At 36.4% G+C, this 15168-nt stretch overlaps 1 protein-coding gene and 1 pseudogene across 4 annotated transcripts; both read right to left on the reverse strand.

Annotated features, from left to right (window-relative positions):
- Positions 1-688: 688 nt before the first annotated feature.
- LOC127659980 (synaptotagmin-like protein 4) lies at positions 689-13446 on the reverse strand. Of its 4 annotated transcripts, XM_052149999.1 has the most exons (18): positions 13307-13360; positions 11918-12012; positions 11499-11638; positions 10292-10507; positions 10024-10133; positions 9657-9771; positions 9351-9479; positions 8555-8660; positions 8352-8448; positions 8123-8223; positions 7171-7266; positions 6883-7061; positions 6588-6681; positions 5366-5527; positions 5035-5140; positions 4828-4936; positions 4531-4742; positions 689-837 (listed from the first exon to the last, which is right to left on the reverse strand). In XM_052149999.1, exons 3-18 carry the CDS (start codon positions 11612-11614, stop codon positions 695-697), a joined length of 2091 nt encoding a protein of 696 aa, XP_052005959.1. In that variant the 5' UTR covers positions 11615-11638; positions 11918-12012; positions 13307-13360; the 3' UTR covers positions 689-694. The 4 variants fall into 4 exon arrangements, with proteins under 4 accessions (XP_052005959.1, XP_052005960.1, XP_052005961.1 ...); XM_052150000.1 differs by lacking the exon at positions 11918-12012 and having other exon boundaries at positions 13307-13446; XM_052150001.1 differs by lacking the exon at positions 11918-12012 and having other exon boundaries at positions 11499-11635; positions 13307-13432.
- An 869-nt stretch (positions 13447-14315) lies between these two features.
- LOC127659791 (tRNA wybutosine-synthesizing protein 2 homolog) lies at positions 14316-15090 on the reverse strand (annotated as a pseudogene).
- Positions 15091-15168: the final 78 nt, after the last annotated feature.

Raw genomic sequence — 15168 nt, forward strand, 5'->3', positions numbered from 1 at the left:
AAAAGGTTTATAAGGGATGTTCACACTAAAAGCATGTCTACACACATATCCTTTGTCTTGTAGTTATACTTTTGAAAAAGTGAGTATTTTAAATGTTAATTTATTTTTTTATTAATTTTTGTGGTCATCAACATTATGCCACAAATGCCCTCGATTGAGCTTAACTTGTATTGAACTCAGAATATTCCTTTAATAATCTAGTTCACAGCACAAAACATGGATTGTTGAAAATATTTATTATTTATTAAATGCTGATCATGTAGCTCCTTAAAGGTGCTCACAAAGATGGACTAAACTACAGCATGATGACATGAAAATAACTATGTAAATCAATATGTACATCTTTGCTAAATGGTGGTAAGAACACAATAAAAAACAACCAGAAAGTCATATCAAGTGCATATTTAAAAACAAAGTGTTATGAGTTTAAACTAAAATATTTACTGTGTACAGAATTTCTTTTTTTAAGAACAGCATTTCAAAAAATGTTGTATTTGAAGCATTCATTTTGAAATAAAAATAGTCCATACTGCGACATCATTAAATGTCTTAAAACCTTAAAAATAATTTCTTTTAAAAATTAGTGTGATGCATTAATGTTCTCACATTGTACAGCTGTAACAAAACAAAACAACACATTCTGTTTGTTTGAAATGTGTTACCCCCCGTCCTGATAAGGAATTTGGCCATGTCCTTACTTGCCCCTTCCCATGGACGAGCGGAGTGGAAGAGTGCCCTCTGCCCAAGAGTCTGGATACTGCATCATCTTCTGCCACAGTGAGATCTCCTCCCCTGTCGAGTCTGCCACCCACTCTTCCTTCCCCTCCTTCACAGTCACTGTGCAAACAACAGTTTCAGTTTACTTTGTTCAAAATGTGAACTCCAAAAAAAGTGATACAAAAAGGCCTCCACAGAACATTAGCAATATTAACGATATATACTGAACACTACCAGTCAAAGGTTTGGACACACTTGGCAGAAATGTGTCTCAAGCACAGAGGCTTTTTTTTATATAGAAAATAAACTGTGGCTATATATTAATTTCCAAATAAAAGATTGGATGGCCAGAAATTTCCTTCTACTCAATTCTGACAAAACAGAGGTTCTAATTATTGGACCAAAAAACTCTAAAAATAAGCCACTAAAATATAATTTGTCTCTAGATGGATGTACTGTTACATCATCTTCAATAGCGAAGAACTTAGGTGTTATATTTGATACCAATCTGTCCTTTGAAAATCAAATTTTGTAGAACAGCATTCTTCCACCTAAGAAATATTGCTAAATTAAGGCATATGCTCTCGGTTGCTGATGCCGAAAAACTAATTCATGCGTTCATGACCTCAAGACTAGATTATTGTAATGCATTACTGGGAGGACGTCCAGCAAGATCAATAAATAAACTTCAACTGGTTCAAAATGCAGCAGCCAGAGTGCTGACGAGAACCAAGAAATATGATCATATTAGCCCCATTTTATCATCGTTATATTGGCTACCTGTTAAATTCCGTATTGATTTAAAAATTCTGTTAACTACGTACAAAGCTTTGAATGGTCTAGCTCCGCAGTACTTAAGTGATCTTCTACCACGCTATATTCCAACACGTTCATTAAGATCGCAAAATTCTGGCCTATTAATAGTTCCTAGAATATCAAAATCCACTAAAGGAGGAAGATCCTTTTCATATTTGGCTCCTAAACTATGGAATAGTCTCCCAAACAATGTTCGAGATGCAGACACACTCTCTCAGTTTAAGTCTAGACTAAAGACTCATCTATTTAGCCAGGCATACACCTAATTTATCCTCCAACCCACAATTAGGCTGCTTTAGTTGGGTCTGCCGGAACCAGAAACCAGAAACATTGAGCATGATCTCTAACTCTGCAATAAATTAAATGGCATCTACGCTTACATCTTTTTATTTGTTTCCCTGTCTCAACCTCGGGACTCCTATCCTGAGGTCACCAGAACCGGCTGGATCCAGCACCATCCCTGCCTTATGTTGGATTCCACTGCTACATGTCGCAGAATGATGATGACTAAATGCAGCCGGTGCCAGCCAAACATCACTTCAATCTATTATGACGGACTTCAGAGGATGAAATTATGCCAACACCAACCTGCATCACCTCGGTCTATAGATGGACTACGATCTTGAAATGAAATGCTTAGACTAACTATTGCCAAAAAAAGCCTTCATCAGCCAATTAACAAGGACAATTGCATCTATGTGAACTTCTGCAATTAATCAAGATGGACTTCAAAGACTTTGGTCATTAATCTTACAGTTGAAACACAATCGATGTTTAATCACTGACCCTTAACACTTAGTTTAATCATTTTAAACCATGATTTTAACTATACATAATTAATATTTACATTACATTCAAAATGTTAGCCAGAGGGGAACTGGCCCCCACAGTGAGTCTGGTTTCTCCCAAGGTTATTTTTCTCCATTAATCTACATCTTATGGACTTTTGTGTTCCTTGCCACAGTCGCCTACAGCTTGCTCACTGGGGTTATTAATACAAATATCATTTAATTATTTTTAAACACTTAAAAATCGTATTTTATCTAAATTACACAATGATGATTAATCGGCTTTATAGACATTACAGTTTTATCGTCTGTTAATGCTGATATTCTGTAAAGCTGCTTTGAAACGATGTGTGTTGTGAAAGGCGCTATACAAATAAAATTGACTTGACTTACAAAACTAAAATGATTTTGAATGAAAAATATTTTAAACAAGTTCCATGGGAACATACATGGGGAAAAAGCATTCCAGATGGATACCTTATAAAGATGGTTTAGAGAATACCCAGGGCATATAGAGCTGCAATCTAGACAAAGGGTGGATATTTTTTAGATTTGTTTAAATTTTTTTACAATCATAATTCCAATACTTCCATGCGTGACTTAACACATTTTGTTTTGTGGAGTTAGTGTGTCCAAACTTTTGACCAGTAGGGTTTTATCAATATTAACAACATTAAAAAAAACAGATCAGCCACAACATTAAATCCACCTGCCTAATATTGTATAGGTCCCCCTCGTGCTGCCAAAACAGCGCCAACCCGCATCTCACAATAGTATTCTGAGATGATATTCTTCTCACCACAATTGTACAGAGCGATTATCTGAGTTTCCGCAGACTTTGTCAGTTCTGGCCATTCTCTGTTGACCTCTCTCATCAACAAGGCATTTCAGTCCACAGAACTGCTGCTCACTGGATGTTTTTTGTTTTTGGCACCATTCAGAGTAAATTCTAGACACTTGTGCCTGAAAATCCCAGTAAATCATCAGAAATACTCAAACTAGCCCGTCTGGCACCAACAACCATCCATGTGATTATCAATCGAGTGGCAGCAGAGCAGTGCATAAAATCATGCAGACCTACTAGTCAAGTCTTGCCTTAAGAACAGGTGGTGCAACCAAATTAAGCGCTGACTTAAATTACAAATTAACTAGTAGTTAATAAGCCCTTATAGTGAACTTTATGTCTTAACTTGCATAAGAACTTATGCACAGCTGGTGCAAATCTACCCAGGAGATTCAGTTAATGTTCTCATCAACCATAAGAATGTGGAAAAATTTGATCTCTGTGATTTGAACCATGGCACGATTTTTGGTGCAAGACAGGCTGTAGAATTTACTCAGAATGGTGCCAAAAACATCCAGTGATCGGCAGTTCTGTGGATGGAAATGCCTTGTTGACGAGAGAGGTCAACAGAGAACGACCAGACTGGTTCGAAACACTACCTATAACCGCGCTGTACAATTGTGTTGAGAAGAATATTATATCCAAATGCTATTGTGAGATGGGGATGATTGGTGTAAAGCTTGATTAAAAATAACACAGATCATGGATGCAAACATTGAAACAAGTATCACAATGACACCTTTCTGAATTCAGTGTCCTCATTGGGTGAATCCCAACAATCAACTTTAAAAGGTATATTCCGGGTTCAATACACAACAGTAGTTCAAATCAACAGTATTTGTGGCATAATTTTGATTAGCACAAATTTATTCCAAATCGCCCATTGTATATTGAAAATGTGGTTACGGTAAGGCACTTACAAGAAAGTGAATGGGGTCAGTCCATAAACACTTAAATACACAGTTTCAAAAGTATAGCCACAGGATGTTAACTATACATCTTAACATGATTTTAGTGTGATAAAATCACTTAACAACCTTATCTGTAAAATCATCCAAAACCGGGATTACAGGGTTTAGTTGTCATGACAACAAAGTTATGATTTTGGTTTTAAATTTACAGATAAAGTAAGCAAATTTATCACACTAAATTCACATTAACATGTACAGTATAATATTTACATCCTGTGGCTATAATTTTGAAACCATGTCCATTTGAACGTTTATGGACTGACCCCATTCACTTCAATTGTAAGTGCCTTACTGTAACCACAATTGTATACTTTAAAATAGGGACGAGTTGCAATAATTTCAAATTATAAGAAGCAAATGATTACAAATCATACAAAAAAACCTTTGCTCTTACCTGCTCCCAAGCCGATGCGGACTCCTCCCAGGAAGTCGTTGCTGGACAGGGTCTCTCTGTCCCAGACAGTGAGCTCCAGACACATATCCTTCAGCTGCTCCAGAATCAAATCTTTGTAGATAAATGTGTGGTCGTAGTGTGGGTTCAGGGTCTTCTTCACTACCTGAGTCTTCCTCTTAAAGGAAGCCTTGTTCTTTGATGGCAGCAGATACCTAAGTGGTAGAATTATCGGCAGAAATGAAAAGAAAATGCTTCTTTAAAAGTTTGTTTAGATAGAGCTAACAGCTGTTTGCAAACCCTTTCACGAAGGAATCAGATACACCTCCAGCTTTCATGGCAGTCAGATTTTTGGCCTCTTTGATCAACACATGCAGCTCAGCACCATCCTCAGGTCTGGCCTTTTTCCCTTCAGTGGAGTTGAGAAATCATTTTAAATTTATTCCTGTATATAACACTGAAGCTACAATTTTTGTCAATAGATCAGCTAACTTTGTTTTCCCTTACCTTTTCCCTTAGCATTATCCAAATTATTTGCTGTTACATATTTAAGTAAAACCACCAGCTCTCCTTTGTATTGATTAAATGGAGATAGTGCTGACGGGGTAGCTCCCTATGAAGGCAAACAAAAAAAGCAAAAAACAAACAAACCTTAAAAGATGATACTGAACAAAATGTGATCTTCAGTACATTGATATGTGTACATTGGCATTGAGGACAGGATGCAATTTAGTTGAACTTTCCTATGAATTGAGATAAATACAGATAATCAACCAAAGATAAATAAACACTGTCCATTGATTAAGTCGGAAGTAGAAGTTCCACAGAAGCCTATTACCTTTCCTCTAAGAGCCATACACTCCTCATGGGCAGAGTCAATGTCACAGTCATCCAATGGCACTTCAACTTCACCCAGAAAAACATTTCGACCAAAACGATCATAGTGCCAAACTGAGAGTTGTAGTGTACGTGTTGCCAGCTGGGTACGATTGATAGAATACTAAAACAAAAGAGAAGCAGAGATCAATCAAAATCTGTCATATTTACTCACCTTCTTGTTGTTCCAAACTGGTATGTCTTTCTTTAGTGGAACACAGAAAGGAGATGTTAGGCAGAATGTTTGCCTCAGTCTCATTCACTTTCATTTGATGAAAGATGCAATGAAAGTTAATGGTGACAGTGACCAACCTTCTATCTAACATCTCTTTTTGTGTTCCACAGAGGAAAGAAAATCAAACGGATTTAAAAACAACAAGGTGAGTAAATTACAGAATTTAACATTTTAGGTTAACCATCCCATTAATGTACACAGACATACACAATTATGTAAGAGCTTGTCATGATGAACAATTTTTTTTGATGTAAGAGGATGCAAAGTGCTTTGGCAGGTTTGTTTAGTCTTTGTGTGAGCAGCACATGTTGTTTACTCAAGATTAAAATGGGGCAAGCACAAAAATCAATATTTGTCTCACTGTTAACAGTGTGCATATCTTAAGTGTCAATATCATGCTCATTTGAGGTCAGTGTGCAGAGTTTTAATGAACTGCTAATGAAGCACAACATTGAGAATTATGTGTTTGGGTCTGATCTTTTTCTTATTCCAGGCCATTAAAGAGGAGTTATAAAGTGTGTAATTTTGCCATTACTACCAGCATTTCCATTATCATGAAAACCCTGGAAATATGATATAATTTAAAAATCGTGATTTCTAGGCCTAGAAAATTCATAATTTCTATAGAGAATATAGTTATGATTGGCTCTAATGCATTTCATCTGTGAGAAATTTATCTTTGTAAGTGCAGTATCTAGGAAATTATTGTTTAAACAAATCTGTATCAAGATATCATGAATAACTCGGAAAGTTATGAAACTTGATAGATCAAACCCTGTAGTACTCAGTGGACATTGGCTCTAAGTATTATATGTTCCAAGCCATGAAAATTAGTCATTATGGAGAGCGTAGTTTTGCTGGGATGATGAAACAGTGTATTCAAAATACTACTTTTCCAGATCCTCTTCACAAGCCAACTCTATTTATCTCCATGGAAATTAAACAATACCTTCAGGGTTTCCTTAAAACTGGGGTTGATTGTTTTAAGTTTGATGGATGTTTTCTTCTTGCTTTTGTCTGGGAGAAGGTAAGCCTTGACATATCTGCAGAACGTGATCACAAGTAAGAAATCAACAATCAGGGGAGTTGAGCCGAGTGATTTTCTCTCTGTAACAGGGGACCCCAATGCCATGATTCATGGATGGAAAAATACTATTCTTGGAAGGCTAAAAATAACTGAGGCTATCTCAGAAAAATCACTCAGAAATTACTTTATGGCATTCACTGTAATGAAGAACACTTACGGATTGCACTTCTTTTTTGCTACATCAACATAAGCCAGCCCTCGGCACTCACAGACCAAGATAGTCAGGCTCTGACTATGATCATCATAGCAGAGAGAGAAGATGATTTCTCCACTCACTTCCACACTGTCATAGTCTCCTGCTTCACTGTATACACTCATTGTACTGCCCAGAGTGCTCTGTGGAGCCCAGAATACTCAAGAGTCAAAAAGTCTGTTTATATACTTAATCACTAATATCATAAGTTATTAGTTTAACTATTATATTATAAATATTAAGGGGGCTTACCCTTGAGCCTTGCAGATTTCCCCAGCTATCACCAAATTTTTGTCTGTGTATATTCACCAAGTTATCAATATCTTCATCCTCCTCCTCATCCTCCTCCTGATGAAATGCATGCAAGTCACATGCCAATAAGGGGGTAGTTTACATCAAAGTTGACCATTTCTACTATATGCTATACACCATATAAAACAATTTAACAATTTTGCCGATTCTTTTTGAATTCTTATAGAGAACTATATGCAATACTTTTTAAAATACATTTGGACCATTTAAAATGAACTAGTAAAGGAAAAAAGGTGAAAAACTTTAAAGGGATAGTTCACCCAAAAATGGAAATTCTCTTATCATTTACTCCTCCTCATATCATCCCAGATGTGTGACTTTCGTTCTTCTGCAGAACAGAAATTAAGATTTTAAGAAGAATATTTCAGCTCTGTAGGTCCATATAATGCAAGTGAATGGTGGCCCGAAAGATCCAAAAGTCACATAGCAGCATAAACTGTATCCATACGTTACAACTCCAGTTGTTAAATATGTCTTCTGAAGCAATATTATAGGTGGGGGTGAGAAACAGATAAATATTTAAGGCCTTTTTTTCTATAAATCTTTCTGAAATTGAAAGTGGATATTTATAGTAAAAATGAAATTTGTATGAAATATTGATCCGTTTCTCACCCACACCTATAATATCACTTCAGACGACATATTTAACAACTGGAGTCATATGGATACCGTTTATGCTGCCTTTATGTGATTTTGCACTATATGGACCTACAGAGCCGAGATATTCTTCTAACATTTTCCTTTTTGGGTAAACTATCTTTACATTGTAACTTAATCTCTTGATCTTAAAAAAAAAATCTTGATAAAAAAAAATAAAAATAAAAAGGAGACATTAAATAGCAGCTAAAATATATACTCCAAATAATTAGACAAATTACACCAATTAACTCACAGCATTAAGGCCAGGCACTGACTTGCTTCTGTCTCTCAAAGAAGATGCAGTACTCTCCATTCCATCTTTTCGCAAATCAAGTGTGGAGGCTGGTTTAATATCTATGAGAAAAGTGTCTTTACATTTAAAACTTATTACATATTTTTTATTTTATGAATATGGATGTAAAATGAAACTGAATGTCCATAAATGCCAATCACATTACAATTTAATCATAATAAGACTTCACCTGAGAGTTTGTGCACTTTTCTGATGCTTTTCTTGAAAATCCCATCGACATCACGCAAGGAGTCAGAGCAGACATTCATGTGATGAATTAAAGAGGCCTTATTTTTGAGGGTGGACAGTGGAAAATGTAAGAGAATTAGGACAAATGAGCAGAACTAGGACGGGAGGGTGGATAAACAGGGTGAAGGAAGAATAAACACTTACTGCTTCAATGACTGAGGTGGAGCTTGAAATGCTGTTAGTGTTAGTGGGTACTGTCAGTCTGGACACAGTAGAGCCTGCCGGGCTGATCTGAGCGGTCATCTCTTTTCTGGGAGCAAATCAGAGACATGCATAACACAACATCAATTTTATATATTTTTAAAGTACTTAATAAGAGAACAAAATTTACATTAGTATGTACAACAAACAGTAAATTTTATATACATTGCAAAAGTATCAACACACATAATAAAAGCAGTGCCAAAAACCTAAAACAAAAAGGTGCCAGTAATGGTAATAAAAAACAATTACAATGTACAATAAAATAAGACATTAATGAACATTTAAGGGGCTGTTTTCTTTTTTTACTTTTTCTGTGTAAACATGCATGTGATAGAACAGATATAATTTTTACATTTGTACTATGATTAAGGGCCTAATTCAACCCCATGTTAAAGGGCGGTCACACTAGACTTTGACAATGAGACATGGATAGGATATTATCTCACCCATGAGGGCTTATGGTTTGAAATAAAAATATTGATTACAAATAACAAATGTATTATATTCAAAATAATAATTAATACAATTTACTCACTTTCCTGTGATATATACCCTCTACTCACTTTCCTGCAACAATAAAAACTTGGTTTTGAAATACATTTTGTTTGCATTGCGGTCCATGTGTGACATTTCGATGTTTAATTGGTCACACGTCTTCTCATCGTCTGAATTCAAAGTGTAGTATGACCACACCTTTAGAAGTCATGAATCCCTGCATCTCTAGTGAAGGCCTTACCTCTGCATAAGTGGGGTACTGTGGGATGATTCAGTGTGGCTGCTGCTCAGACTGGATTTCTCTGCCGATTCTGTGTCACTACGCTGTTGCTCTCTTACTTCAAGTCCCTCATTAACCTCAGGAGGAGAGCTGAGAGAAATAATCGATATCATAAAGAGCAAGCCTTACATACAGTATTCATAACACTTATTAAAACACTGAAAAGCTGTATGTTTGGTAAATTATTAAAACACTTTAAAGAAAAGCATAATATTATTTGATCGATCGAAATTTTAAACAATATAATTAGTGCTGATGATTTCACACCTCTTGTTTGTTTGTGTGACGTCCTTCAGTCTAGGTTTGGGCATAGGCACAGCCTGGCGGGAATTTAAGGCAGTTTTGTTTAACAGCAATTCCCCAGCTGTCTCACGCCTTTTAACTAGAACAAAGAATTTCAAAATGCAGATGTGTAGCCACACAGCATGATTAAACCCAAAACACTGCCAGCTTTTCTTCTAGCTTACAGAAAATGGATATTAAATTAAACAGGATATTAATCCACATCCGCTCTCTTCTGTACACATAAAAAGAAAACATCCATCCTACAGTACATCCACCCTTAATAATAACAACAGAGAGTGCTTGTTCACACTGCTCTACAGACTGTCTGGTATCTGCTTCCTGCACGTACTCGGAGAGCTCTTCCTGAGGGAAACTCGGACCAAGTTGTGTCCAGGAGCTGTAGAGAAGCGGTTAACCCTCTCGTCATAAAACCAGTCTCCAGTGCTCATCTTCAGATCTCTGAAGAAAAAAAAACAACAAAAAAAAACAGAGGTTGAGTTTCAGTTAAACATTAACATTTTCCATTAAGCAGGGGCTTCATTTTCCAGTCCAATGTGCCTCTTAATAGTAAGGTTTCTAAATGGACGGAGGCCAAACAGAGGGAAGGCAAAACTTACATCTCTTTTGCACACACTGTGCACACCCAAGACCCGTTGGATCGAACAGATTGACATTTTCGACAAACGTGATGTTTGCATGCCCTGCACTGGCTACCGCCACGGGTCAGAAGGCCCATAGGTTCCTGGCAGCGACCACAGCTGCGTTCACTGTATTTTCCACTGCCACGTTTGGCCCCCTTTCTTCTGACTTCCAGCAACTCAGCTTTCAGCCTCCTGAGAGTACACAAATAAGGCTTTATCAATCTCCAGAATTCTATTTGTATATGACCGACAACTGAATACAGATAAAAATATCTAAAGACTTTAGATCAATATAAATGTCAATTGTTAAATGCATTAATGTCCACAGATGATTCAAAAGATATTGCAGTACTAGTCAAAACGTTGGACACACCTGACTGAATTTGTTAATCATAATCTTAACTTTTTGATCTAAAGGCTCATGATTTTTAGAATAATGTCTCAGCTCTGTAGGTCCATATATTGCAAGTAAATGGCAACCAGAAATTTGAAGGTCCAAAAAAGCACATAAAGGCAGCATAAAAGTAATCCATATAACTCCAGTGTTTAAATCCATGTCTTCAGAAACAATATGATGGTTGTGGGTGAGAAACAGATCAATATTTAAGTCCTTTTTTTTACTATGAATCTCCACTTTCACATTCTACTTTCGCTAATATCGCTAAATACTGGGCAGGGAGGAGAATTTCTAGTAAAAAGGACTTAAATATTGATATATTTCTTACACACACATATTGTGTTCTGAAGATGCATTTAACCACTGGAGTTGAATGGATTAATTTTATGCTGCCTTTATGTGCTTTTTGGACATTCAAAATTCTGGCCACCATTTACTTGCATTGTAATGACCCACAGAGCGGACATATTCTTCTAAAAATCTGTGTGTTCAGCAGAAGTAAGTTATACACATTTGTGATGGCATGAGGATGGGTAAATCATGATAGAATTCTCATTTGTTTTGTTTGGTGTACTATCCCTTTAAATGCTTAAAATGAATTATTATTATTAGGGAGTGGCTGCTCTGAAAAATGTAAATGCTAAAATATAAGACAGTTACAACAGTTTCCAAAATGTGGAAAATAGAGTGTTTGTGCCTTAACTTATGACTGGTACTATTTTGAAATAAGCTTTGAGATATATATTCCTTTTTGGAATGAATGCTTGTCCTGTGCCCTGCACTCACTTCACCCGCTGCTCCTCCAAGCATCTCAGTTCCTCATCCCGCCGTAAGACTTCTAGTATGAAATCTTGCTCTGAGTCTGTCAGGGATGACACGTTGATCTCCATGTTCTGCACCATTCTCAAGTGTCAAAAACCTTGCTTCTAAGAAACAAAAAATTAGTCTAGATGGATCAAGTCAACAGAACAGTTCTTAAATCACAAACTTGCAGATTATAGAAACTTAAAGGACCACATACAACAGTTTATGGAGTAAAGTATCAGTCACAAACTAAAAAGCTATTACAGAACTACAATACTAAAGAACTCCACTAAACGAAACCAAACATCGGTGATTAGAGAAGAGACAAATCAATGCAGTATCGTGAGAGAATTACACAAATAAAATAACAGCCCTACGATTTAAGAAAAAAAGTTAGAGACCTGGATACAAGGCGGAATTGAGGCAGCGACCTTTCTCAGTGCCATCATGCAGTGTGTCTGTAAGTGCAAGCCTGTCAGAAGCTCCTCACCTCGCCCTGCAGGAGCCGAGTAATTAAGAGCACAAGAACACCCTGAGATGTGTAGCTCAACATGCAAATTAATTAGTCAGCTTTGCGATGCCAATACCACAGCAGGCAGGCAGGCAGAGAAATTCCCATCTCAACATCTACTACAGAGAGCTCAGACTGGACACTTTGTCACTTTAAAGTCATATGTACCGCACAGGCATATTTGGATTATAAAACCTTTTTTAAAGAATTATTATTTTTTTTTTTTTACATTTAGGATAATATGCACATGCACCTCTCTCATAATCTTCTTACCAAATGGATCTAAATAAAGGAACCCAAATGTTGTGGTGGGAAGACATAGGCCAGAGAGCATGAGAACCCTGTTTTGATTTTCCACTGTGAAATTGCTGACATTTAGATATTACAATTTATGTTATTTGAGATTAAATAGCAAAAGGGCAGCTGTGCCAAAGAAAGGGGCCCAAGCACTAGAATGTCATCAGAGAAGTAAACAACATGCAGTCAGTGTACAGCAAGAGTTCCCACCCTTTAAGGACACACAGCAATGGGTGGAGATCTTTAGCAAACATTTTATATTTATGTAGGTCTACTTGTGCTGGTTATTACCCAAGAGCCTTGCATATCTTCCTTGAACTCATCTGGTTGCACAAAGGTATGAGAAATGGTACAAAACAAATGATCCAAGCATCCTTCAGTTAAAACTGGTTTAATGTATACAGAACAAATCGACACTCAGTAGCCAACTTTTCCTCATTCTTTAAATGTTTAACTAAAATAGAAGGAAGAGCACAATGAATGGACCTTCCTACAGCTCTTCATAAAGATGCTAAGGATTTATGGGGCACAAGCAAGACACGGACAACAAAAACATAAAACTAACGTATTAACTAAATAATACGTCCAACAGAGCCTGACGTTGTAGCTACTTAACTCATGTAAATGCAAATCACTTTTCTCCACTAAAATATATTAACGCAAATGTAGAGTGAATAAAGTAAATGTTGAGGCATAACAGATTGAGAGACTCTTAATGTAGCTCAAATAGAAGCATTTTTCTAAGGCGGAATAGCCAAATATTTCAGAGAAGCGCTGAGGGAACTTAGGGGCCATTCACACCGAACGCGTTCTATTTAAAACCGCGTCTCAATACACCTTCGATCTGTATAATTCGTCGCATTCGTCTAGCTTTGTTTTAGTACAAAAACGAATTTGGTCTGAACGGCCCCTAACAGAAGTACAAGCATGAACAAACTTCACAAATCTTCTAAAATATCCAAATTAACACTTCTCCGCTTACCAATGGCGCAGGAATTTCCTCTCGCGCTCCTTTCTCCATGCGAACTCACTGACTTCCAGCCTTGCCAAATTAACCTCGTCCCGGAACAAACGGGAACTTTATAGTAAGCCCTGCGCGTCAGAGAAGCTAGGACATTGAGGAACAGGTGCGCGTCCACGATGCGCGTAGACGTCAGCGTTTTTCCCGGGAAGTAAAAGGAACAAAAAATGTCGCTCTATGAACCGCAATGAATCCATTTCGCAAAAGAGATCAATTGAAAATAATCCAGCTCTAGTCTATTAGCCTTACAAAATGTGACATTCGGAATAGCTGTTAAATGGTTTTGTAAATTAACAGCCATTATTTAATAGATTTTTAGATGTTGAACTATATGTAAGTAAAATATAAGCAGTTTTTACCATAATTTAAAAAAATGTTCACAAAAGATTAATAGTTTGTATGTTTATTACAACTAATTTCCAAAGATATAAAAATACACAACATTCAGAGGGTAGAATGTATCCTTAAAGGAATATACCAGGTTAAATACAAGTACACATCAATCTTCAGTATTTGTGGCATAATGTCCATTACCACAAAACTTGATTTTTTTTACTTTTCAATCCTTTTCTTAAAAAATAAATAAATATATATATATATATATATATATATATATATATATATATATATATCTGGGTTGCATTGAGGCACTTACAATGGAAGTAAATGGTGCCAGTCCGTAATCATTACAATATTATTTCAAAAGGCTATTGTTTACAAGACGTAAACAGCATGTGTATTAACATGATTTTAGTGTGAAAAAATAACTTACTAACCTAAACCCTAATAAGTACACTGCACTCATTTGATTGAGTAAACTCGTTCCCTCAATTCCATTGAGTAATGGGGTCTCCCAAAACTTGAGAATATAAATTAAATAATTATTATGCCACACATGCTGTTGATTGAGCTTAACTTTTATTGAACCCGGAATATTCCTTTATTACAAATTATCAAAACAATTCACCATCAGTTTGTGTGTGTGAGTGTGTGTATGTGTGTGTCAGAGAGGTCTACACTCCAAGTACAGTATACATGGCACATATTTTTTTAAATGATCTATGTTCATAATGTTTGTCCTTCATTTGGCTCCAGTAATGTCTAACAGCAGTGTGCAGATACGACTGGATTTGGCTCTAGCCCAAGCAGTCCACACTTCCATATCTTTCTGTTTCCTTAGAGGAGATTATTTCACAGCAGAGCCATTTTCACATCTAGCAGATGAATGTTCAGGTGTTTGATGATGCAAAGTTGTAGTGACATTTTGGTGGACATGCAGAATTCCTCCAGTGCTCTTCTTTAGCAAATGACAGGTCACAGGTCAACCCTCTTCTGAACTTGATATGAGGCCCAAATTCACTCGATCAGCAAGATCAGTTAAAGGAAGCTAAAAAGGAAGAGTTTCAAATGTATTAATCTCACCAGATGTACAGACCTACATTTATTTCAATTGGAATTTTGGACTGCGTGTATTAAATAAATTATATCTCTTGACTTCCATAATTCTTTACTTTATCAAGTACCCATTGAGCTGTTCTATGGAACAGTTCTCAATCCCAACTTCTGCCAAATTAAGTCAAATGTACAAACTGTATTTTTCACCTGTCGTCTCCCTTGTGGTGTATCACACCACTGATCAGCAGGTTTCTGTGTAGAGCCTTTACTGCATCTGGGTTCCATTCACATACATGCACATGGCAAATCACAAAAAGTGAGCACAAGCTTGAAAAACATTTAGCAAGTAATCAGACATTTTTATACTAATGACTAAGCGGTATTATTATGGGAGAAAATAGCATCAGTATTGTAGAATTATTTAAAGG

The sequence above is a fragment of the Xyrauchen texanus genome, chromosome 19, assembly GCF_025860055.1.
Source record: "Xyrauchen texanus isolate HMW12.3.18 chromosome 19, RBS_HiC_50CHRs, whole genome shotgun sequence".
Lineage (NCBI taxonomy): Eukaryota > Metazoa > Chordata > Actinopteri > Cypriniformes > Catostomidae > Xyrauchen > Xyrauchen texanus.